The 23,280-nt window shown below is 43.0% G+C and overlaps 2 protein-coding genes across 8 annotated transcripts in view; both read right to left on the reverse strand.

Annotated features, from left to right (window-relative positions):
- JAKMIP1 (janus kinase and microtubule interacting protein 1) overlaps positions 1-23,280 on the reverse strand; it is a 75,858-nt gene that overhangs the window by 21,008 nt on the left and 31,570 nt on the right. For all 7 annotated transcript variants that reach the window (XR_014501967.1, XM_083398972.1, XM_083398973.1 and 4 more), the window contains exons 9-14: positions 16,024-16,152; positions 14,492-14,620; positions 12,913-12,996; positions 8,784-8,846; positions 4,580-4,678; positions 83-184 (exon numbers count right to left, since the gene is read on the reverse strand). Coding sequence is in view for 6 of the 7 variants with exons in the window: in XM_083398972.1 (XP_083255098.1) it covers positions 83-184; positions 4,580-4,678; positions 8,784-8,846; positions 12,913-12,996; positions 14,492-14,620; positions 16,024-16,152 (606 nt within the window). In the remaining variant the exon portion in view is untranslated. The remainder of the gene's footprint in view (positions 1-82; positions 185-4,579; positions 4,679-8,783; positions 8,847-12,912; positions 12,997-14,491; positions 14,621-16,023; positions 16,153-23,280) is intronic.
- Positions 16,024-19,179, reverse strand: LOC310657923 (uncharacterized protein). The gene is made up of 2 exons (XM_083399190.1): positions 19,028-19,179; positions 16,024-16,152 (listed from the first exon to the last, which is right to left on the reverse strand). Exons 1-2 carry the CDS (start codon positions 19,131-19,133, stop codon positions 16,121-16,123), a joined length of 138 nt encoding a protein of 45 aa, XP_083255316.1. The 5' UTR covers positions 19,134-19,179; the 3' UTR covers positions 16,024-16,120.

Consider the following 23,280-nt stretch of genomic DNA (forward strand, 5'->3'; position numbering starts at 1 on the left):
CTCTGCTGCCATCGCATCAAGTCTGGTGGCCCACAGACCACCTTGAAAGATGCTGCACAAGAACCAACAAATTTCCATCTACCTTTATTCCCTCGTGATGACAAAACAGTTGAAGTGCACTTCCATTGTTTTCAGGGAATGCAGTTATATGGAGGTTAAAAGCTGGCGACCTTCGTTCTCTCTCCTAAGGGAAGATTTTGTTCAAAATAGAATAGGTGTTTATAAAAGATACCAAACTTCTATTCTACAAATCATACAAGTCAAGTTAAATGAACAAATACTGGATTTTGCGTACGAAAAATACACCAAAATGCATCGCAAGGTCAGTCCTTCCCTGATATGCAATGTAAGATTATTTACTGTTATAAGAACACGACCTCTTTCAATAAATAAAAAAATTGCCCAGTAGCACCTTAGAGACCAACTAAGTTTGTTCTGGGTATAAGCTTTTGTGTGGATGCACACTTCTTCAGATACACAGAAACAGAAGGTGACTTCAAACTCCACAAGGAAGGGTGTTTGAAAAGGGGGTGAGGAGCTGCCAGCTCTGCAGGCAAGGGGTGACCTAACTGGGCTCCTGAGCCCCACAGGGGTGCCACAGAAAGAATGGAGTTGGTCAAGGGAGCCGTGGACTCAAAAAGGTTGAAAACCTCTGCTTCACACCTTCCTTTTCCTGAAACTTTGTGATAAAGGAAATGAAAGTGTTGGGGGGGGGGTAGAGGGTGAGACATGCAAAGTTGGTTTACTGGTGCTGCTCACAAAGCAGCCAGCAAGGTTGTAGGGTTGTTGTTGTTGTTGTTGTTTTAACAATCCAGCTTCTGAGTTGACACAGGACAGTAATGCTCAGATTGGATCCAATATCCACCCAGTTAAGAGAGACCGTGCATTTAACTGAAGCTCAGGCATTAGTTTCGGCTTGCAGTGAGTGATTCTTAGAGAAGCAGACTTGAGAGACCTACCCCCAATCTCCCCATGCAGAAATGCAACCAGAAAATAATGGCCCAAACAGATTTTCCATATTGCTTAGTATGCAGCAGAAACAGCTTGAGCGGTGAGACTTCAAATTACAGCAGCAGCAGCCGTGCAAATTCACCACCATCCTTATCATCCCCATAGGAGTCCTGTTACATCTTCCTTATGTATGTGTTTGCATGCAATTAAAAAAGATAAGGCTGTCATTGCACTGTAGTGCTGCATCACAATCCCGAATTTGCATGAAGTTGGTGGGGTTGGGGGAAGCAGACTGCACCAGGGCCCTGATCATGGAATGGGAGCAAGAACATTGGAAATATGGGGGAAGTGGTGGTTTAAAGCAAGGTTTGAGCACAGCATGGATGTAGAAACCTGAGAGGGAAATGGCAGTTTTAAACAACTGGAGAGGTTTGAATAACATACTGTGGAATATCTGAGAGCTCTGTGCCCTTTCTTTCTCTCTCATGAGGCAGTTGAGGAATGGAAGAGGGAGCGAAGGGGCTGCTTTAAACAACAGCAAAAGTTTGACTAGAGTGGGGGTGGAGGAACACAGAAAATAATAGCAGTTTTAAACAACAGCAGAGGTTTGGCTGGAGAAAAAATGAGAGAAAAAGCAGCAATTTTAAACAATGGCACAGTAGGGCGACGCACAGATGCATTTGAGGACACTTCAATTCATTCAAGTATCCCAAAGCAGTGGGAATTTAGTTTTGCTTTAAAAATAAGAACTATCTTGTAGAAGCAAACACTGCTCATGTTGCAGCAAAGTATAAAGTTAACTTGTGGAGCTTTTCCACAATTAAAGCGGAAACTATCTTTCAGAACTTTCTTTTTAATCAAGATCCGCAGTCCAAGCACTTCTATGTGACACTCTGAACCAGACAATGACACCAAAGTGTTGCGGAGGAATCAAGGGACCAGTATATACACAACTGTGATGTATGGCTCTAGTAAATCACCTTTCAACTGACTGCATGGTAACAAAAAAGTACTCAAATGGCATTACATTGTGACTGCTTAACCACAGGAGCCAGTCTGAATGAGGTTCGTATGAATCGCTCTTGTTAAAATATAAGCATCAACTTTTGGGTTTTGATTTGGTTTTTCAAAAGCATCTAGGTCTCATAGATGAAAACAAATGGTGTGATTGCAGCATATGCCCTAATTACACAGCAGTTTTGAAGGCTCCTCCAGACAACCTATTTACTGGGCGTTCATCCTGATTTGCTTGCAGAAAACATGTGGTGGTTAGATTACGTCCGATTTTCATTCTGAATTGTTTGTACATCCACCAGGTGATTATTTGATCATCCCACATGTTTCAATGCATATCTATCACTTTCCTAAAATCTGCTTCTTTTTGAAATGGATTTATTGCACTAGATGACAGAGCTCTTTGAACAACTTTAGGTGCTCAAATGCATAATTTACACTATGCATTTGAATCCCTCCCACAAATATATCCAGTGCAGTCCACAGATGGGAAGGCCCAGGCCGTGAAAGGCTACCTTTAAGCTTTCAGAGGGTAGTTGCTGCTGCAAAGGAAGGTTCCTTATACATGGAAATAGATGGTGTTCTTAGGTGGTTTCGGGATTTTTTAATACTCTGCTTTTCAACCAAAATTATTAAAGGGGTAATGGTTGGAAGAGGTAAGAGAGCACAAGCAGTGATGAGGCGAGAGGTGAAGAAAGTGGCGTGGATACCAGCAAACACAAAATGGTGAGGGGAGAGAGTAACAAGAACAGACCCAGAAAGAAACAGGGGTTTCTTTAATTGCATTTCCAACTAATAGACTAATTTGACATCCCACACTGGATCTGCTAACCATGTAGTGCAGCATATGAACTCTGGATAGCACCACTCCTTTAACTTATTCTCATTTACTCCATTTATATACCATCTTTTCCTAAGAGGGACTCAAGGCGGTGTACATGAGTCTCACCTCCCCATTTAATCTTCACAACAACCCTGTGAGGTGGGTTAGGCTGAGAGACTGTGACTGGCCCAAAATCGGCCAGTGATCTTCTAGGCTAAGTGGAGATTCAAACCGTGGTCTCCCAGCTCATAATCCAACAGTCTAACTATTAGATAGGCAAGCCCATAAAAAAAGGCAAGGATCGGGAATCTGTGGTCCTGCATACTGACTGGACTTAAGAGTTCAACATCTGGAAGGCCACAGGTTTCACCACCCCTCCATCACTGGGTGTGAGCAAAAGCAAAGAGGGAAGTAAAAAAATCAGTGTAAACATTGGTTTCATTTTCATGTCTATTCCATCCACAGCTGAATTGCCAAGATGTCAAGGAGGAGCTAATTTTCATAGCTTGCAAAATGAACCTGCGGTGCTTCTGTATCCTCCTGCCAGGCACACTGGCCCATCTATCCCACAGCTGTCTGTTTTGGCTGAAGGTACTTCGTAGCCCTGCTATCAAATATCCTTTTAACTGGATGATCGGACCCTTATCCTGATGTCAAAAGCCCTCTGCAACACTACAAGTGTTCAGTTCAGACCTCTGGCAAAAGCATACTATCCTTACTGCCAGTAGCTTGCCAGCTGAATTGCAGAGGGCAAGAGAGATAGAAAGAGTTCTTCTACCCACTTCTGGCTCTTGTCCTTGAAGGAGCATGGGCCTCGACAGAAATGGAGATTTGCCCACCCCCTGCTTTAACAGGTCCAACAAGATTGATACCTAAGTAATATGCAGAACAAAAGCATTTCCAAAGTGAGGCTGAGGTGGAATGAGGCGGAATGAAGATTCTGCATGCCAGGAGTTCTGAGATATTCAGTAGATGAAATTACAAATAGCCTAATGAGCATGATTTTTGTTAATGATCTTTTAGTTAGGTTTATGTACTGCACATGGGTATGAAAATGCAACAGTCTTACTCCTCTCGTTACAACGGAGCATATTTTTAAAACAAAAAAATTGTAGCAACAACAATATCATCCACTTCTTTAACACAATGGAACCAGACTGAATGAATTAATGTGCCAAGAAAATGCAAATTCTTCAGGTAACCATATTTTTTTCTATTTAAGATTCTTTCATTTTAAACTGCATCGTTACTTCATTAACAGATTAATGTAAATAATTTCCCCCCGTAAAATAAGAGAAGTTCTGTAGAAATTTCCCTTTTAAAACTGACAAAGTAAACTTAAGGAAAAAAAATATTAAGATGAGGGATGTGTCACAGCCTAAGGTTTGATTTCATGCAGAATGCACAGAGGTGTGTTAATTAAAATAATGCCAGCTGGGAGTTGGTAGTATGTGTATCAGATAATGTCACATGCAAGAAAGGAGCAGTCATGGAAATGAAACAAACAAAAAGACAGAAACACAGAAAAAAATTTATTGGCCAGAACAAACTATATGTAATATACATATTGTCTATGTTACAGTTTGCAAAATTAGTGAGCATGCTCTCCAAAACTACATTAAGGCAGAGGCATTATATTCATTGCCCCAACATCGCGGCAGATTTCAGAAAATCCAGTTAGTTTTCCCTTACGCATGCAATGGATGCTAATGGAAGTCATACGTATTTCAGCTTGGGTTCAATGACAAGTTCTGCTCCATTTGTGAGTTTACAACCCAGAGAATCTCTTACTTCCAGCTCAAGGATTCGGAACTCCAGCAGCTCATTCTGGTCTTTGGCATCCTGCATCTCATTCTTCAGCAGATCTTCTTCTAGTTCTATCTTGTAGATCTAAGAGAAAAGTATCGTGCGGCTATGAGCCAAGGGAGAAGTAGAATACATTCATGCAAACATCTTTATAGCAGGCAAAAGAAATGAAAGCCACTGGGGGGAAAGCCTCTTAATGAAATGCAAGAGTGAATTCTATCATAAAGGTAAAGGTAAAGGGATCCCTGACCATTAGGTCCAGTCGTGGCTGACTCTGGGGTGGCGGCGCTCATCTCGCTTTACTGGCCGAAGGAGCTTCTGGTGAACCAGAGCAGCGCACGGAAACGCCATCTACCTTCCCGCCGGAGCTGTACCTATTTATCAACTTGCACTTTGACGTGCTTTTGAACTGCTAGGTGGGCAGGAGCTGGGACCGAGCAACGGGAGCTCACCCTGTTGCAGGGATTCGAACCGCCGACCTTCTGGTCGGCAAGTCCTAGGCTCTGTGGTTTAACCCACAGTGCCACCCGCGTCCCGAATTCTATCATATGCAGTTCTAAAAAGTCACTAGTGTGGGCTTGCAAATTTGGATTTTCCAGATGCCAGCCCCACTTAGGCTGAGCAAGACAATAGCTCTTAAGAGAAATGAACACCTTGTGACAGGAGGATTCCATGCCAGTTCAGCAGCACTTGGCAAATAGATTCACAGAATGGTTAGAGTTCATCTAGTCCAACCTCATGCAAAGCAGCAATCTCAACTAAGCATCCCTGACAGTTGGCCATCCAACCTCTGATCAAAACCCTCCAAGGAAGGAGAGGCCACGACCTTGCGAGGGAGTCTGTTCCCCTGTCAAACAGCTCTTACCCCCAGAAAGTTCTTCCTGACGTTTAGTTGGAAAACATTGGGAATTGTGGTCATGGATCTTGCAGAGTCTCTAAACATGTTGAAATAAAAACTACTGGAGGTAAGGCTCTCCATAAAGGTCAAATTTGGTGCAAAACACGTGCTGATTCTTTTCACCACAGAATCACCTGTACTGTACCAACAATTGTCATTAGGGGCTTGTTTCGTCTCTAGGCACATTTAAACACCCCCCATGTGCAGATGGAGACAGCCACCTCCCCCCTCCCCAGCACAATTCCACAGGGAGGGGCTGCACCTTACAATGGAATGGCCACTTCCTGGAAGCCCCTTGAAAGGTATTTGCTTACCATGTTTAAAGCAGCTGAAAATGTTAAAAATGCTCAAAGGAATAAAGAGGCAGTCTTAGGACAACCTTGTAAGCCTTTCTGTAAAATGTGTGCATTTTAAAGGTTTTTGCTCCTTAAAAAAGTCAGCCCATAAATTTCAACTTGTTTAGTGACTCTTTATTTCAACTTGTTTAGTGACCCTGCAAGATCCATGACCACAATGCCCAATGTTTGTAAGGAATGCAGCAAGATTAGTTTTAGAATGGAGATGGGATCCAGGAAACTTCAGGATGGTTAGCTTAACATCAGTCCTGGGTAAATTGGTGGAAAGCATGCTTAAAAATAAAATTATGAAGAATATAGAGGAACAAGGCCAAAGTGGTATTTGCAAAGGTAAGTCCTGTCTCAGTAAAGTTTTAGAGTTCTTCAAGGGTGATCAAGTGGATATTCCGTTATTTGTACTTTCAAAAAGCTTTTGACAAAGTCCCTCACCAAAGATTCCCAAGTAAACTTAGCAGTTATGAGATAAGAGCAAAGGTCCTCTTGCGGATCAGGTATTGGGAAGCAGTTATTGGGACTAATCGGACAGTTCTTACAATGGTAGGATGCAGGAAGTGAAGTTCCTGAGGATCTGTATTGGGACGGATGCTTTTAATTCACAAATAGTCTGCAGTTAGGAGTGAGCCATTAAAAAACAAGTGGTTGGAAGAGAGAAAACTAGTTAATGTCTCTTGTCTCTGTACTAATATGCAGAGTATGGGAAATGTGCAAGGCAAATTGAAATTCTTAATGCAGGATGGCAAAGATGACCTTATAGGCTTAACTGAAACCTGGTGGGATGAGATTCATGACTAGAATGTAGAAATTGAGGAGTATAACCTATTCAAATGGAACAGACCAAACAGGAAGAGAGGAGTAACACAGACCTCCAAGCCAGACTGAAGACTTGGGTGATGTCTTCCTGCAACAGATTACCAAACATTTAAAAAGGAATAATAGAATCTTAAGAGTTGGAAGGGACCCGAGGGTCATCTAGTCCAACCCCCTACAATATAGGAATCTCAGCTAAAACATCCATGACAGATGGCCATCCAACCTCTGCTTAAAAACCTCAAGCAGGAGAGATCTAGCAGCCCAGGACCTCCATACATACTTCCCAGGCTTGCACCCCAAAGAAGCCAATTTGGTGCTGCTAACACTGCAAAAACAACACATGAAGCAGCTGTTATGAGTTACCAGTCTCTGCAGCCACAGCAAGCAGTGCGATTCTCCAGCAGTTTGACTTCACCCCCCGAGGCGCACTCCATTGTCTTGAGGCAGACAGATGCCGCCGCCAACAACAGTAATCATGGGAGACTTCAACTACCTCTATCTGTTGGAACTCACTCTGCCAAGAAAGTAAGGTCCAACAAATTCCTCCATTGCTTTGCTGACACTTTCTTTTCCCAGGAGGTGGAAGAAGATTATGGACCTCGTCCTCACCAACAGGAAGGAACTGATTGACCAAGTGGAAGTACTGGGAATTTTGGGAGGAAGTGATCATGTCATCTTGGGTTTCATGATATAGAGGGGCAAGGGAAACCTGAGTGTAGTCAGGCATGCATTTGGACTTTAAGAAGGTTCATTTCAAAAAGGTCAAGGAACTACTGGATGAGATTCCACAGTCAGAAATACTGAAAGAGAAGGGAGTCCAAAATGGATGGGAGTTTCTTAAAAATGAAATATTGAAGACACAGAGGCAGGCAATTCCAACAAGAAAGAAAAGTGGGAGGCATCTAAATAAACTGGTGTGGCTGCATAAGGAGTTTACAGATGAGATGAGGTGAGGTGCGGTGAGATGTAAGAAGGGGATGTATAAGAAACAGAAGAAAGGGGAAATCACAAAGGAGGAGTATATATGAGTACCCAACAGTTACCGGGAGAAGGTCAGGCGGGCCAAAGCTCAGAATGAACTCAGGATTGCAAGAGAGGTTACAAATAATAAAAAAGGCTTCTTCAGTTATGTCTGAAGCAAGATGAAGAACAAGAAAGTGGAAGGTCCTCTGCATGGAGAAGACAGAGAAATGCTATTGGGTGACAGACAGAAGGCGGAACTACTCAACACCTACTCTGCCTAAAAGGAAAGCAATGCCCAACCTGGTGATAACAGAATAAATGATGCAAAGAGGGAGCTGCAGCCCAAGATAGGAAAAGAGGTGGTAAGGGAACACCAGGCTACTTTAAACGAATTCAAATCTCCAGGGCTTGGTGAGCTGAATCAAAGGGTACTAAAGGAGCTTGTGGATGTAATCTCAGAGCCTCTGTCTGTAATCTTTAAGAATTCTTGGAGAATAGGTGAGGTCCCTGCAGAATGGAGGCGGGCAAATGTTGTCCCCATCTTCAAAAGGGGGGGGGGGGGAGAGAAGACCCAGGTAACCACTGACCTATGAACTTGACGTCTGTGAGCACTAAGAAAAAGATGCTGTGATTACCAAAACCCAACATGGGTTCCTCAAAAATAAGTCATGCCAGATTAATCTCATTTCTGGTTTGATGGAGTTACAAGGTTGGTGGATTAGGGGAATGCCGTGGTCACAGTGTATCTTGATTTCAGTAAGGATTTGGACAAAGTCCCCTATGATATTCTTGTGAGGAAGCTGGTAAAATGTTAGTTGAACAAGGTAACTGTTAGGTGGATTTGCAGCTGGTTGACTGACTGAACCCAAAGAGTTTTATCATTAAAACAATCCAGTTATCCTCTCCCTTACTGCCTACTACACGCTATATATATATATATATATATTTCCTGAAGGCTCTTAATAGTTTCATTTTGGCTAGTGAAACCCAGCTTCTTTGAGGAAAGAGAAGGACATGAATTTAATAAACAAAAACAGTGTTTGTATTAATCACACACTTTTAGAAAACAAAATTATCAATGTAAAAACTTGAGTTACTCAGCACAAAGGATGTTGTTGTAATCAGTTCTGGAAACATTGAAGCCACCATTTATTTCACCCACCTTTTCTAGCAGTTCTTGGTTTGTCCTGATAAGCCCCTGCTTTTCTTCTATCCATTTGGAGTCCTGTAACGAATTTTTAGAATTATAATGTATTTTCATGTATTTATTTTAAAAATCATATACACTGCAACTTGTCAATGACCAAGACATTTACAAAATAATAAAAAAGCATGCAAAACAATGAACATATAAAAGTAGAATTCAAAATCAAGAGAATTGAATTTATCTGGGTGAATAGAAGTTATTGCACAGCATCGAAGCAGCAAAATGGCTTCAAGTGTACCACTCTCGGGAAGCTTACTGCACTGCCGGGGTTGCCAGAAAAGCCCTGCCCTTCAGTTTGCCCACTGAAACAAACCTCTACCCTAATGGAGGTGGCGTCTGTAGAAAGGCTTTGGTCAACGACATTATAGTGTGGGCAAGCAGGTATGGGAGGAGATGCTCTTTTAAGTCCTTGGGTCCCAAGCCAATTAGGTATTTAAAGTTAAGTAGTAGCTACTAGCTTTGAGCTGGGCCTAGAAATGAATATGCAATCAGTGAAGAGATTTAATACACAATGTGAGCAATGCCCATCAAAACTCTGACTGCTGCATTCTGCATTAACCTTTTTCAGAGGAAACCCTGTGTATAAACGCATTGGAGTAACCCAGATAGGATGTTGCCAGAGCATGGCCAGACTATCTGCCTATGAAAGGTGGTCACTGACACTTCAGCCCAAACTGGCGAAAGGTACTACTGTGTGCTACAGAGGCCACCTGGGCTTCGATTGAGGGCCGTTACCAAGGTGTGGATCTGTTCCTTAAGCGATAGGGCAACTTCATCCAGAACTGACTATCATCTCCCTGAACTGGAGAACCATCTACTCACAGGACAGTTCACTGGCTCTCATCCAGGCCATTACTGACATCAAACACTAGTTCGGCTCTTCCACAGCCTCATACGGTACTGACTTTAAATGATAGTCACAAGTAACACCTTCACACAGAGGTACAGATTCTCAGCTAAATTGCAGCTGCAGTCGTTCAGAGCAGGGCAGGCAAGCACATGCTCACATATTTAAGAGTGCTACCAAATACTTGATATATGAGTCAATCACCCATCTCCTACTACCCTTCGGAAAAAACCCCACCCCACCCTCCCACTATATATAAGGGTCTGGTGACTTCTGTTTCAGTGTATCTGAAGAAGTGTGCATGCACATGAAAGCTTATCCCCAGAGCAAACTTAGTTGGTCTCTAAAGTGCTACTGGACATTTTTTTAATTTACAGTGGTACCTCGGGTTAAGTACATAATTCGTTCCAGAGGTCTGTTCTTAACCTGAAACTGTTCTTAACCTGAAGCACCACTTTAGCTAATGGGGCCTCCTGCTGCTGCCGTGCCACCGGAGAACAATTTCTGTTCTCATCCTGAAGCAAAGCTCTTAACCTGAGGTAATATTTCTGGGTTAGCAGAGTCTGTAACCTGAAGCGTATGTAACCTGAGGTACCACTGTATTTCATATATGCTGTTAGACTACCTAGTCAAGTCTGAGCTTAGGCAAGCTGCCTAACATTTTGTGTCGGCCATTGACAATATGAGGGTGACAAGACCGGTCTATCTTATTTTGTAATGCTAACAGAGATCATGATCTGAAGCATTTTAAATCTCTTCATGAATAAAGACAACTGCTTGCCAATTCAGGCGAAAAGCAGCCATTTCGTTGATGATAAAATACTACTACTACTAGCTCTGCTGCAAAACAACCATTTTACTAAACATAAATAAATTACAACATGCACGAGAAAACTTCATGAGTTGCAAAACAAAATTTATTTTGAAGAACTGCTTATTAACAGTTTCACTTTAGTACTGAACTAAGTAGTAAACACACCATGCCCCAAGAAGAAAAAGTGTTCTGTGTTTTCCTAGAACTTCAAGAGACATTCACAATTGTGGAACATTCCGTAGCTTAATACAGTAGTACATAAAGAAAAGGCTAGCAGTAAAATAGAGCTCAGAGTGTCCCCTAAGCCCCACAGTGAGAATGATTTGCTACCAATGGAAATGTGTAATGCTGGTGCAGTCACTTCTCCCCATGTTTCAGGAGAGACACTCTCTTTTTATTTTTAAAAGTGGAGCTTGTGTACATTTGGTCCCCCCCCCTTCTCTGTTACCTTATTGACAAAATAAAATGATATTTTTTATTTTATTTTTAAAAAAGCTGTACTGTTCTGGGAATTGTGGAGAGGTGCTTCTCAGTGACATTAGAGTTATACACAGCTGACCCCTGCCGTAAATTAGCAAAACTGGGTCCCACCCACCACCCAGACCGCAGCCCTGGAGAGATAAGGTACATTTGGACTGAATACCTTGAGGGTGTTTGCAAGGAAGCTCCTCCACTCAAAAACGTTAAACTGGCCCTCATGCAAAGCAGCCATTTCCTATGTGTTAACAGTTTGATTAAAATATATATATATATATATATGGCATGTACCATTTGACCGCAAACATAGCATCCCTATGCTTATAAAGGTAAGAAGAGCAAGGAATCAGAACCAAAACCATCTTAGTTTCTGTTAGGAAATATGCAAGTTTACGTCTTGTCTCCCCAAATACAGCAGAGCTGAGCCAGGAACAGTAAGACTGCTTGGAGTCTGATATTGTCTCTTCTAACCCGTGTTCTACTGCTATAGCAGCAGGAGGACTCGTTCTGAATGTCAGCAGAAGAATGTAAGCCACCAGAATGTGTGAGAGGTGCATAGCAGTGGCCAAGGCCTCTCTAGGAACACTGCCCTTCCCCAAGAGCCAGGGCTCTTGACCCCCACTTCTCAATTCCTTCCAGAGATAGAAGGCAGCGGAGAAGTCCTAATCCAAGCCAAGGAAGAAGCTGGACTAGAGAGGACCAGGTGCTGCCATGATTGCAGGCTATACTCTGGGTACTTTGGCATTAAAAAATAATGACCCTTTCCAATGACAGCAAACCAACCTGGAAGTGCTGTACATCTGCAGTAGTGCCTAATACCTCCTTAGGCTCACTGGCCTTCTCAGCATAGGTCTGACCCACATGGCCCCCCTGTCTCTAGCAAAGGTACAACATGACAGGGCATGGGTGGGGTGCTGAGCACAAATAGGCCTTTGTGGGTCCACAAACTCCCAAATGGGGCTGAATAAAATGGACCCCACAAATCTAGCGTGCAGTCTTCATAAAATTATGGATTTCCCCCACCACTAAATAAAAACTGTGCATGCCACATTTTGAGGTTGCTGCGAAGGGGTGAGCTCCTGTTGCTCGGTCCCTGCTCCTGCCAACCTAGCAGTTCAAAAGTACGTCAAAGTGCAGGTAGATAAATAGGTACCGCTCTGGCGGGAAGGTAAACGGTGTTTCCGTGCGCTGCTCTGGTTCGCCAGAAGCGGCTTAGTCATGCTGGCCACATGACCTGGAAGCTGTATGCCGGCTCCCTCGGCCAATAAAGCAAGATGAGCGCCGCAACCCCAGAGTCGGCCACGACTGGACCTAATGGTCAGGGGTCCCTTTACCTTTATATGCAAAATGAAGAGCTACAGTTTTTACTTGAGTTCTAGAAAAACTAACTTCCTATGGAATCTTCTATATCTGTGATCTGTTGTTACTAAGAAATTTTGAATTGTCTTAAACCTGTATGTCATAACCTTTCTATATGATACAGAATCTTCCTGTGTTGTTTGATAAAGGAATACAGCATGCTGTTTGCAAACATGGGGTCATTCGCCTGCTTACAAAGACAACACAAAACAAACACAAATGTTTTGAGCAAGTGCCTAAACTACTACATCATGGAGATGGAAAATACATAGCTGACATCATCAGTCGAAGTTCTCTTCTGTAAGGGTCGTGGTGGGAATCTTCAAGGTGCTATTTGACTGTATTAGGAAGGATATCAACCTTAACGTGTTTTTATTATTTCACTACTTTTAAGGCCTCCTCCCCAGTACATATAATTCCATTCAATACAATTGTTTTTCTCCATTTCATCTATTTTTCCAGGAACAGAATAGCAGCTATTGTACATCAAACACAGCAATGTACCAGGAAGCAATGAAGATGATAAGAGCAGCGCTGCATGCAGAAGAGAGAATGAACTGACGGAAAGTATGAAGAGAGTCTTTTACCTGTCCTCTCTCAACCAGAGCTTTCTCCAAGTCTTCAATTTTTGCTTGGCACCGGAGAAGATCAGCTTGTAGTTGTTCCCGTGTCTGAATAGAGAGTTTGAAGAAGAATACTTAACTGATGTCATGGTAACAGCTGGGATATAGGAGGTTCGACTATATTCTGCCTTTGTGCACAATTAATCATTGCAAAACTCAGCATTTCCAGTAGGATTTATGTAACAAAATCAGTACAGTGGTGCCCCGCAAGACGAATGCCTCGCAAGACGGAAAACCCGCTAGATGAAAGGGTTTTCCGTTTTGGAGGTGCTTCGGAAAACGAATTTCCTATGGGCTTGCTTCGCAAGATGAAAATGTCTTGCGAGTTCCTGCGGGGGTTTTTTCCTCCCCCCCCCTTTTCCCCAAGCCGCTTATCAGCTGATCCGCTAAGCCGCTAATAGCGCTAATATGCTAAGCCGCTAATGGGCTTGCTTCGCAAGACGGAAAAAAACGCAAGACGAAGAGACTCGCGGAACGGATTCTTTTCGTCTTGCGAGGCACCACTGTAACTGTTTTGAAAGTGGTAGTGGGAGCCAACTACGTTGACACTCCGTAAATACTATGTTGGGTTTGGCAGTAAACCCAAGTTAGTCAGGGTGTTTTAGATGAGATTCCTGCATTGGACCTTGGGGTCCATTCCAACTCTACAATCCTATGATGGAAATAGAATTATGGAGAATAAAAATTTTCCAGTCTGATTTAAAGGGAATGTCAATAAACTGCGTTATCAAGCTGACGGACACTCTGCCTTAAAACATGCTTCAAAGTAAAATGGGAAAGGGTTCAAATTATCAAGGAATAGGTAATTTCCTTCCTACCAAGGAATAGTGTTGCTGCCCGAATTAGATTAACCTGATTTCTGGTGATGGGCTTTGTGTTCCACCTAGGAGGAATCCAGCATTTCAGCACCAGGGCTTACTGGAACATTTCTAAGCTCCATTGGGTCAAGAAGTGCATCACCTTAAAATATTGATTCTTATTAGATGATAGTATAAAGCAATTTTAGGAATATTTTGCCTTAAATTGAAAACAAACAAACAAACAAATTATTTATACCCCACCCATTTGCCTGGGTATCCCTAGCCACTCTGAGTGGCTTCCATCAGAATATTAAAAACAGATTAAAACTTCAAACATTACAAACTTCCTGGATAAAAATATTACAAACATACATATCAAGTTGCTCAGTGACTTTTCAGATCCACTTCCCAGCTTGAAATTGGCAATTCCAGAATGCAACAAATTTGAGATCCAGTCTGTAATTTTATTGGATCCGACTCTGAAGTCAGGATCCACACAAAAAAGATGTTTCCAAAGCAAATGCAAATGCCCATACCAACTAAGAGCGACTATATACCAAAGGTAAAACTTTAAAAGAAAGTAAAGAGTGCTTTTAAAAAAAATCTGATAGCATGCATTCAGACAGAGCAAAGGAGTTAAACAGGCAAAGCCCGGGCATTTCAAAACTGAACATATGTCAAATTAACTGAAAGAACCTGTTTTTTTTTTGTTTTTTTTGCAAAGCCACATTAAAAAAAATTACCCTTGCTTCTCTTTCTGCATCCTGGGTTCCCCCGACCTGTTCCTGGAGCAATGCATATGCTCTTTGCAAAGCTTGATATTCTCTGGTTAGCTGACAGAACCGCAAGTCAGCTTCTTCTTTAGGGGTGCTCTTTAAAGAAATGTAAAAAAAAAAAGATTACCATCATCATTTTAAAAGAGAAAGAACTCTGTAAATAAACAAATTATAGCAGGCATACCATTCTGGCTAAGTCTTTTTACACTTTTTTTGCCATGTCCTGAAATTGCAAACATCAAGATACTTTTGGTGATGACTGAAACACAAACTTAGCTATAGTTTCAGTATGATATGATACGATAATCTTTATTGTCATTGTCCCATACAGAACAACGAAATTGAAAAAATCTACACCAGACATTCAAAAACCAACAAGCCTGCTATCCCAGCTATCCCAGCCTGGTTAGCCCCCTAACCAGTACATTAAATATTGTAAGAGATCAACATAATGGAGAAGTCCCAGCCTTTTTAGAAATCTGATTCATAAAAGGGACAAGGCCTTGCTGTGAACTTGAAAATGTTGTTTATGTGTTTGTTAGATTTATATCCCACTCTTGCTAAAACGATAGTGTCTCCAGCCCTCCCCTTTATCCTACAGGGCAGAACTGGCTGCAAAAGGGTGATGCCCAAAGTGAGTTTCATGGCTGGGTGGGGACTGGAACATGGTCTCCCCAATCCAACTTTGACACCAGCCATCACTACCACACCAGATCTCTCCCCTACACTGGTGCTTCCAATCTCTTTCATTATTACATTGGTAACAGCCATCTTTATTTCCTATAATAGGGACACGGGTGGCGTTGTAGTCTAAACCACTGAGCCTCTTGGGCTTGCCAACTGAAAGGTTGCCGGTTCGAATCCCAGCGACGGGGTGAGCTCCTGTTACTCGGTCCCTGCTCCTACCAACCTAGCAGTTCGAAAGCATGTCAAAGTGCAAGTAGATAAATAGGTACCACTCCGGCAGGAAGGTAAACGGCGTTTCCGTGTGCTGCTCTGGTTCGCCAGAAGCGGCTTAGTCATGCTGGCCACATGAGCCGGAAGCTGTATGCCGGCTCCCTCGGCCAGTAAAGCGAGATCAGTGCCGCAACCCCAGAGTTGCTTGTGACTGGACTTACTGTATTTTTCGCTCTACAAGACACACCTTTTCCCCTCTGAAAATTAAGGAGAAATGTGTGTGTGTCCTATGGAGCGAATGCAGGCTCCTTGGCTTCAGCGATAGCAACCCGAAGCCTCCGAAGCGCAGAGGGAGCGCTCCCTCCACGCTCCGGAGGCTTCGCGGAGATTGCACCTAACTTTCAGTTTCTGCCTCTGATTTGGGACTTCTTCTCACAGACTCCCCCCGCTCACCCAGCCCTGTTATCTCTGCAGCTTCCGATGCCTCTTCTCCCCCTTGTCCCACCAGGCTCTGAGCCTTCTCCCCAGCTACTGCCTCCCACCATTCCTCTACGTCCAACCAGTCCATGGCAGTATGCCATATCAAAGTCACAGGTGCTTACATCTTCCAAGTCTTCTTCTGGTGTAGCTGGAGTCCTGTCCGTTTTATCTGTATTATAGGAAGTTACTGATGATGTTTCTGAATCCACGGATTCTTCGTCAAATCCAAAAAATGTCTCCACAACATGCCTCTGAAATAAGACCAATGCACTTTGTTATAGACAAGCAAGCTATTAAAAGAGCTGTATCAAATGGCCTTTATTTCTGTCTTTAAGGAAGGTGACAACAATCGGAGGCCAAAGGAGTCCCACCTCAGCATAGCACCACAATAACTATCCACAAACTATGCACCTCAGCCACAGTCTCTCAAGCAAAGGCATAGGGAAATATTTTCCATGTCCTCTTCCACAATGTGATCAGCAACAATCCAAACCCAAGATCCCCCAGGATGAGAGAGTTTGAGACATCTTGGGCTTTCCCTGCTGCTATGGGGTTCAACCAGGTCTACGCTTGTGCCAGTGTAAGTCCCAATAACTTACACCTATTCCAAGCCCTGTCCTTGTGACTTAGGGCCCAAGCCTCAAAACCCAGTCCATGCCAGAGGCTCCTGAACAGAGTTTGGAACAGAGATAACTTGTACCAGCCTAGGTTAGGTTGGCTTCCTATAGTTAGGGCTACCCACAAGGCAAGGGTGAACAACCTGGCACAACTTCCATGAACCCTAACCACTGGCCTTGCTGGCTGAGGCTACTGGGAGTTGCAGTCCAAGAATGTCTGACGGGCACCGTATTGGCTACCCCATAATTAAGGAGTCAAAGACTCTAAAACTCTCGATAAATATTACACACACACGCACACAAATAATATAAATAGCACCAAATTAATTAATTAATTCTTTGCCTATAAAATACTAAAAATAAAAATCAGTACAATCCAGCAACCAACAGTTGTAGAATGCCCACACACAAAGATATGTTTTCAGTAAGCACTTGAAATGCAATACTTGGTCTCCTAGGCTGGATCTAGACACATCTAAAAAGAGTTTCAGTTAAACCCGTTGTAAACTTCATAAAGGGAAATCATGTTGACAGAAGACAGGACTCCTCAGCACCATCTGGTGTAACAGTGTTATAACGCATATAAAATGGTTTTTCTTTACTAATGTAGCTGAGTCCCTAGAGTGCCGGGGGGGGGGGGTATTCCAGAGAACAGGAACCATTACAGAGAAGGCCCACTTCAAAACTGATTGTAGTCTGCAGGCTGCGACATGGCCAGCAGAGTCTCCTTTGATGTTCTCAGTGAACGCATGGCAATCTACTTGATAACCTGATCCAAAGTGGTGCAAGGCCTTATATGTTAACAAGATCTTGACAGCTAATAGGCAGCCAGTGCAGTTCTTTTAGCATTGGTGTAGTATGTGTGCAGTTTGATATCCCAGTGAAGACATTAACAGCCATATTCTGCAGAAGTAGCAGCTTCTGAACCACAAAAAGTGCATTGCAATAACCCAACTGCAACGCTTCTCTCGCCCTGTGCCACTAGCTGCTATGAGTAAGACGCCCCTGCCTTAAGCAGAGTATGTGTTACGACCAAAAGAAAGAACAGAACTAGAGCTTCAAAATATTTCTAACAGCCTTTCTGTGTTTTGTTGCACATAACGCCATATTTATAACTCAGAAGTAAAACTGTGCCTCCTAAAAAGAGTTTTTACAATTGTGTCTTGTAGTTCTTTGGTTAAACTGCTCTTTAGTGTTGATAGCCCAACAAGAAACAGATAATTATAGGAATTCTTTTGTGGTGGGGATTAGCCCTTTAAATAGCACCATCTCCCATAGGCACCTAATCCCTAATCTAGACTGCTGTCTAGAAATGCCATGAAGTGCTGTTGTGCCTGGAGGACACTATTTGTATGTGTGAATGTGTAAGCCCACTTCAAAAAGTGATTTGGAGGAGGAGATCATGCACACAGGAATAGAAATTGTAAATGGGAGTGTGAAGACTAGGAATTAGAAATGTGTCAGAATGAAGAGGGTTTTTTATATTTACATAATTTGTATTTCACACCTTTAACATAACTGTATGGGCAGCTAACAAAGTAGTTATTATTTTTATTCGTGTGGAAGCAAAGACTTGGCAATGTAGAAAACAGGGCAGCTGTGCAAAGAAGTGAAGAGGCAGAAGAAAGCAGAAAAGGGCTCGAGACAAGAGGGGTAGGACCTCCAAGCCCCAAAACGCACACAATGGTCCTCCTCTCTACATTATTAATCAATGGCCCATAATGTTTGAGTGCCAATTAATATGCTTTACAGTATATGAAAAATTCTTGGAAAGCATCACACACAGACTATTTCCGTGTAAGAGAAACGTATTCATTAAAATGAAAATTAACACACCACCATTATTATGAGGTTAAGTGCACCATGGGATTTATGCAACACCTGCAATGTAATTTACAATGCAACTGTTCCGTATTCATCAGATAAGCACTTAAATAGGTAGACCAGTAGTGGTAACATTTAACAACTCTTCTCTTCGTCAAAATTCATCCACTGTACCCTTTGTGTTTATATTTTCTCAAAACAAAGCAGCAACATACATTTTATAAGCATCACCCCAGAAGATCCGCAGAAAATTTATGAGAGCCACCAAAAAGGTTTAGAATATGCTATCCATTTCACCACTTGGCGACACCACTTTGATTAAAGCATAAGAGCTGTTTATGAGCGAATGATGTCTTATTTCTGAAGACAAAGGGCAAAATCCACAGGGATTTTCTTGCACAAGAACTGGTCTGAACATCATTGAAAACTGAATGATTAGCAGTTTATTTTGTGAACTGCCCTGAAATCTTATGAAGAGCAATATATAAATTAAATAAATAAATAAGTAAGTAAGTAACAGGAGCTAAACTGTGTAAAAAACAAACATCCTTTTCTCATCTTTTAACTTCAGTAACTTCATATACTTCACTTTACATTTTTTACGTCATTAACGAAGTAACAGGGTAGAAACTCAAACTAAATTCAGCATCGCAAGAATATGAACATATAGCTCAGAGTTTCTTACCGTCATGCTTGTAAGTCATTTCTTGGCAGCCCGAAAAATATAGGCATACCAGAGCACAAAGACAGAGGAAAAAAGAAAAATACAAGACGAGAAATATGTATTCCATCTTAATGATGCAGACACCGGGCACTTTGTTTATAAAAAGTAGAGCATCGTAATTAAGTTTGCAGAGCAGCAAATAGTTCCACGAGGTGTCTAAATTCCGAACACTGTAGTTCCATTACTCCATCGTAAAGTCAGACATGCTGGACAGGTTTTTCTACCCATTTCACCCACCAAAGTTCCTAAGATTTAAATATCCATGGCTACGCAAGTATACAAAGAGCTCCACCCTCAGGGCTGCTCCGGGAAACCGAAGATAGCTGCCAGCAGCCTGCTACTTTCAAACTTCCCTTGGCAATTAAGAGAGTGCCCAGTGAAAGCAAGCATAGCAACTGTTACCTGGTACTCTTACACGTAAGCAAGGGAACGATTAAAAGGAACACTTGGGGGAAGTCACTTTGTAATGCTGGAATTTATGATCTTAATGCAAACATGTTGCTTGGATTTCAGGGGAAAAAAGCTGATTTTAATAAGCTCAGAGAAAGACTAGGTTCATTAATGAGGGAAGGAGGCCAAGATGAGTGGGAGTTCCTGGAGAAAATGTTACCAAAGGCATAATCGGGGGATGGGGATGAGTAAACAAAAAAAAAATAGGAAAAATATAAAAAAAGGCCAATGTGGTTGCATAAAAAGTTTAGTGGGGAGATGAATAAAAAAAGCAAGGGAGAGTGCCTAAGAGGTGAAAGTCACTAACGGTAAATATAGACAAGTAGCCCACACCTGTAGAGATGGTATCAGGTAAGCTAAAGATCAAAGCAAACTGAGGCTGGAGAGGGATGCTGGGGGGGGGTTGTTGTTCATGTATACTCAGAACAAGAGAAAGGGGTAGTATCAGTGGCGTAGCGTGGGGGGTGCAGGGGGGGCCGGCCGTACCCGGCGCAACATCTGGGGGTTAGGGGGCGCAAATCCACAGGTTAGGGGGCGCAAATCCACGGGTTAGGGGGCGCAAATTACTTGCCTTGCCCCGGGTGCTGACAACCCACGCTACGCCACTGGGTAGTATCATTGCTTCCTAAGGATTGTGAAATGTTAAGGGCCAACTATTAGATGCCGGAACTGCTCAACTCCGTTTTTTGCTTTTCTATTCTCCCAGAGGGGGAATTACATGCAATCTTGCATCGGCAGCATGAAAGTAGAAGCAGCCAGTGGGGTGGGGGTGGGCAGCCACAATGCTAGTCTCCCAGCTGGTGTGACAACTCCTCTTGCTTGGAGGGCGGGGAGGAGAGAGGTATCGGGAAGGTTAGTGCAGTTACTGCACTGGTGAAACCAATCTGATGCGCCCAGAACCCCTCCAACCTTCCCAGTAAGCAGCCGTGACGCACTTACTGGGAAGGTTGCTTTTCAGCTCTACCCACTTCTGTAGGATGTGTCAGTACCGCAGTTTCAGATTTGACAAGGAAAAAGCACCTATTCACCTTAAACAAGTTCAAGTCCTCGGGGTCAGATCAATTTTAGGGTACCAAAGGGGCTTGTTCTCAGAAGTGCTGTCTATTATCATGGAGAATTAGTGATACCTTGGTTGCCGAACTTAATCAGTCCCCAGAAATACTGCATAATTAATAGGGGACAGCACCTTGCCGTCTAATATCTTGTTTCTCGCTCTGGTAGCCCCAAACTCCCAAAATGAACAATCTGTTTAAGCACTTGGCATGTCCATTTTGACTGCTGAAGTAAATACGAAGGTAGAGCAAATACAAAATATTCTAAAGTTGGTGGAAAAGTGCTTTACTGAAGGTACTTAGTAACACTGACTGCAGCCTTAATGTTTATTTCCCTGCCCATCTCCCTTCATGGTTCCACAGGGAAGCGTATGGCTAGGCATGCGCGCAAATAAAGAGCTTTACTGACAGATTCACAGACATCCAAATCCCTTCTCACTCTCTTCATAGGATGTCTGATGAGGCCAACTTTCTCTAACCATGGTCACAAGCTTCGGGATCCCCCATCTCCTTAGCTGCCACAGCAGAGCTCCTTCTACTGGCTGAGATGTAGATTTAGTTTATTAATGTTTGGGTCATAGGCCATCACATATTACTGGCTGTGGAGATGGCTGCCCTCCCAGTGACTACTCCCCCCTTGATCAGCCACTTTCCTTGTCAAGTGGGGGACAAGCAGGTGCCGCAGGATTCCATCCTGGGCCCATTGTTGTTCAATGTTTTTATAAACGACTTGGACAAAGGAATTGAGGGGGTGCTGGTCAAGGAACCAGGCAGAGGGCCTTCTCGGTAGTGGCACCCGCCCTGTGGAACGCCCTCCCATCAGATGTCAAGGAAATAAACAACTATCTGACTTTTAGAAGACATCTGAAGCCAGTCCTGTTTATGGAAGTTTTTAATGTCTGGTGTTTTATTGTACTTTCAATATTTTGTTGGAAGCCACCTGGAGTGCCTGGGAAAACCCAGCCAGATGGGCAGGGTATAAATATATTATTATTATTATTATTATTATTATTATTATTATTATTATTAGCAGAAGATGATAACACCAAATTGGGAGAGCTAGCGAATGCCGCAGAAGGCAGAATCAGGATTCAAAATGACCTCAACAGATTGGAGAACTGGGCCCAAACTAACAAAATGGATTTCAACAGGGACAAATGTAAGATTCTACACTTAGGCAGGAAGAACAGGATGCATAAGATGGGGGACATCTGGCTTACTAGTAAAACATGTGAAAAGGACTTAGGGATCTTAGTGGACCACAAGCTTAACATGAGTCAACTGTGTGATGCAGCAGCAAAATAATTCTAATGCTATCAACAGAAGTAGAATATCCAGATCAAGGAAAGCAATAGTACCACTCTCCTCTGCCTCGGTCAGACCACACCTGACATACTGTGTCCAGTTCTGGGCACCACAGTTTAAGAAGGATGTTGACAAGCTGGAACATGTGCAGAGGAGGGCAACCAAGAGGATCTGGAAAGCAAGCCTTATGAGCAATAGTTGTAGGAGCTGGGCATGTTTAGCCTGGAAAAGAGGAGACTGAGAGACATGATAGCCATCTTCAAATATCTAGAGGGCTGCCACATGGAAGATGGAGCAAGCTTGTTTTCTCTTGCTCCAGAAGGGAAGAACCGAACCAATGGATTCAAATCGCAAGAAAGGAGATTCCAACCAAACATGAGGAAGAAATTTCTGATAGTAATAGCTGTTTGACAGTGAAACAGTCTCCCTCGGGAGGTTGTGTACTCTCCTTTATTGAAGGTTTTTAAGCAGAGGTTGGATAGCTATCTGTCATGGATGCTTAGTTGAGGGGGTTGAACTAGATGACCTTTGGGGTTCGTTCAAACTCTACAAGTCTATGATTCCTTAGAAACCAAGGATTCTCCTCCCATCACGGGGGTCAGAGGCAAATGCTCTTTACTTTGGTACAGTAGCTAGTTCTTACACCAGGAATGGGGAAGCTCAGGGATAGGGGCCAAATATGGCCCTCTAGGCCACCCTAGCTGGGCCTTGGGACTCTCTAGCCAGCCTTTTGCTCTTTCCCCAGGCCTTGCACACCCTTCTTGAGTGTTCCTGGCTGTTTGGAGTGTGTCCCAGAACTCAGATAATGGCTTTTGCTTGCCTGGATAGAGATTAGAGAAGGGCTCCCGAGTGTGTGTAAAGCGTAAAGGGACCCCTGACCATTAAGTCCAGTCGCGGACAACTCTGGGGTTGCAAATATCCAAACTTGTTGTATACAGGTTTGAATAGATATCCTAACTTGTTGTTGCTAATCATTTCTGTAACATGTTATAATGTACAAATTCTTGAATGTATATATTTTTGTAGAACAATGGGTCATTTCATCTGGCTGTTTGAGCCCGCCCAGGGATGGCTGTGGGCAGGATTCCTGGATTACAGGGAACTGGACTAGATAACGCTTGGGGTCTCTTCCATCTCTCCAGTTCTGTAATTCAGAGAGAGCAATGTGCCTGAGGAAATACACAGTGGCTGTATCATTCCTGAGATCCACTGTTGCAGCGTTCGTCTTGCTTTATTGGCCGAGGGAGCCGGCGTACAGCTTCCGGGTCATGTGGCCAGCAGGACTAAGCCGCTTCTGGTGAACCAGAGCAGCACACGGAAATGCTGTTTACCTTCCCGCCGGAGCGGTACCTATTTATCTACTTGCACTTCTGGCATGCTTTCGAACTGCTAGGCTGGCAGGAGCAG

This window comes from Podarcis tiliguerta (assembly GCF_965153285.1).
Source record: "Podarcis tiliguerta genome assembly, chromosome: 9".
Classification (NCBI taxonomy): domain Eukaryota; kingdom Metazoa; phylum Chordata; class Lepidosauria; order Squamata; family Lacertidae; genus Podarcis; species Podarcis tiliguerta.

What these genes read in the sequence shown, in the direction of transcription:
- LOC310657923 (XM_083399190.1), bottom strand. Translation starts at nt 19,133, where the DNA reads ATGGAATACATATTTCTCGTCTTGTATTTTTCTTTTTTCCTCTGTCTT. An exon ending in AATGACTTACAAGCATGACG is followed by an intron (nt 16,153 to 19,027) that starts GTAAGAAACTCT and finishes GTCTTATTTCAG; the next exon opens with AGGCATGTTGTGGAGACATT.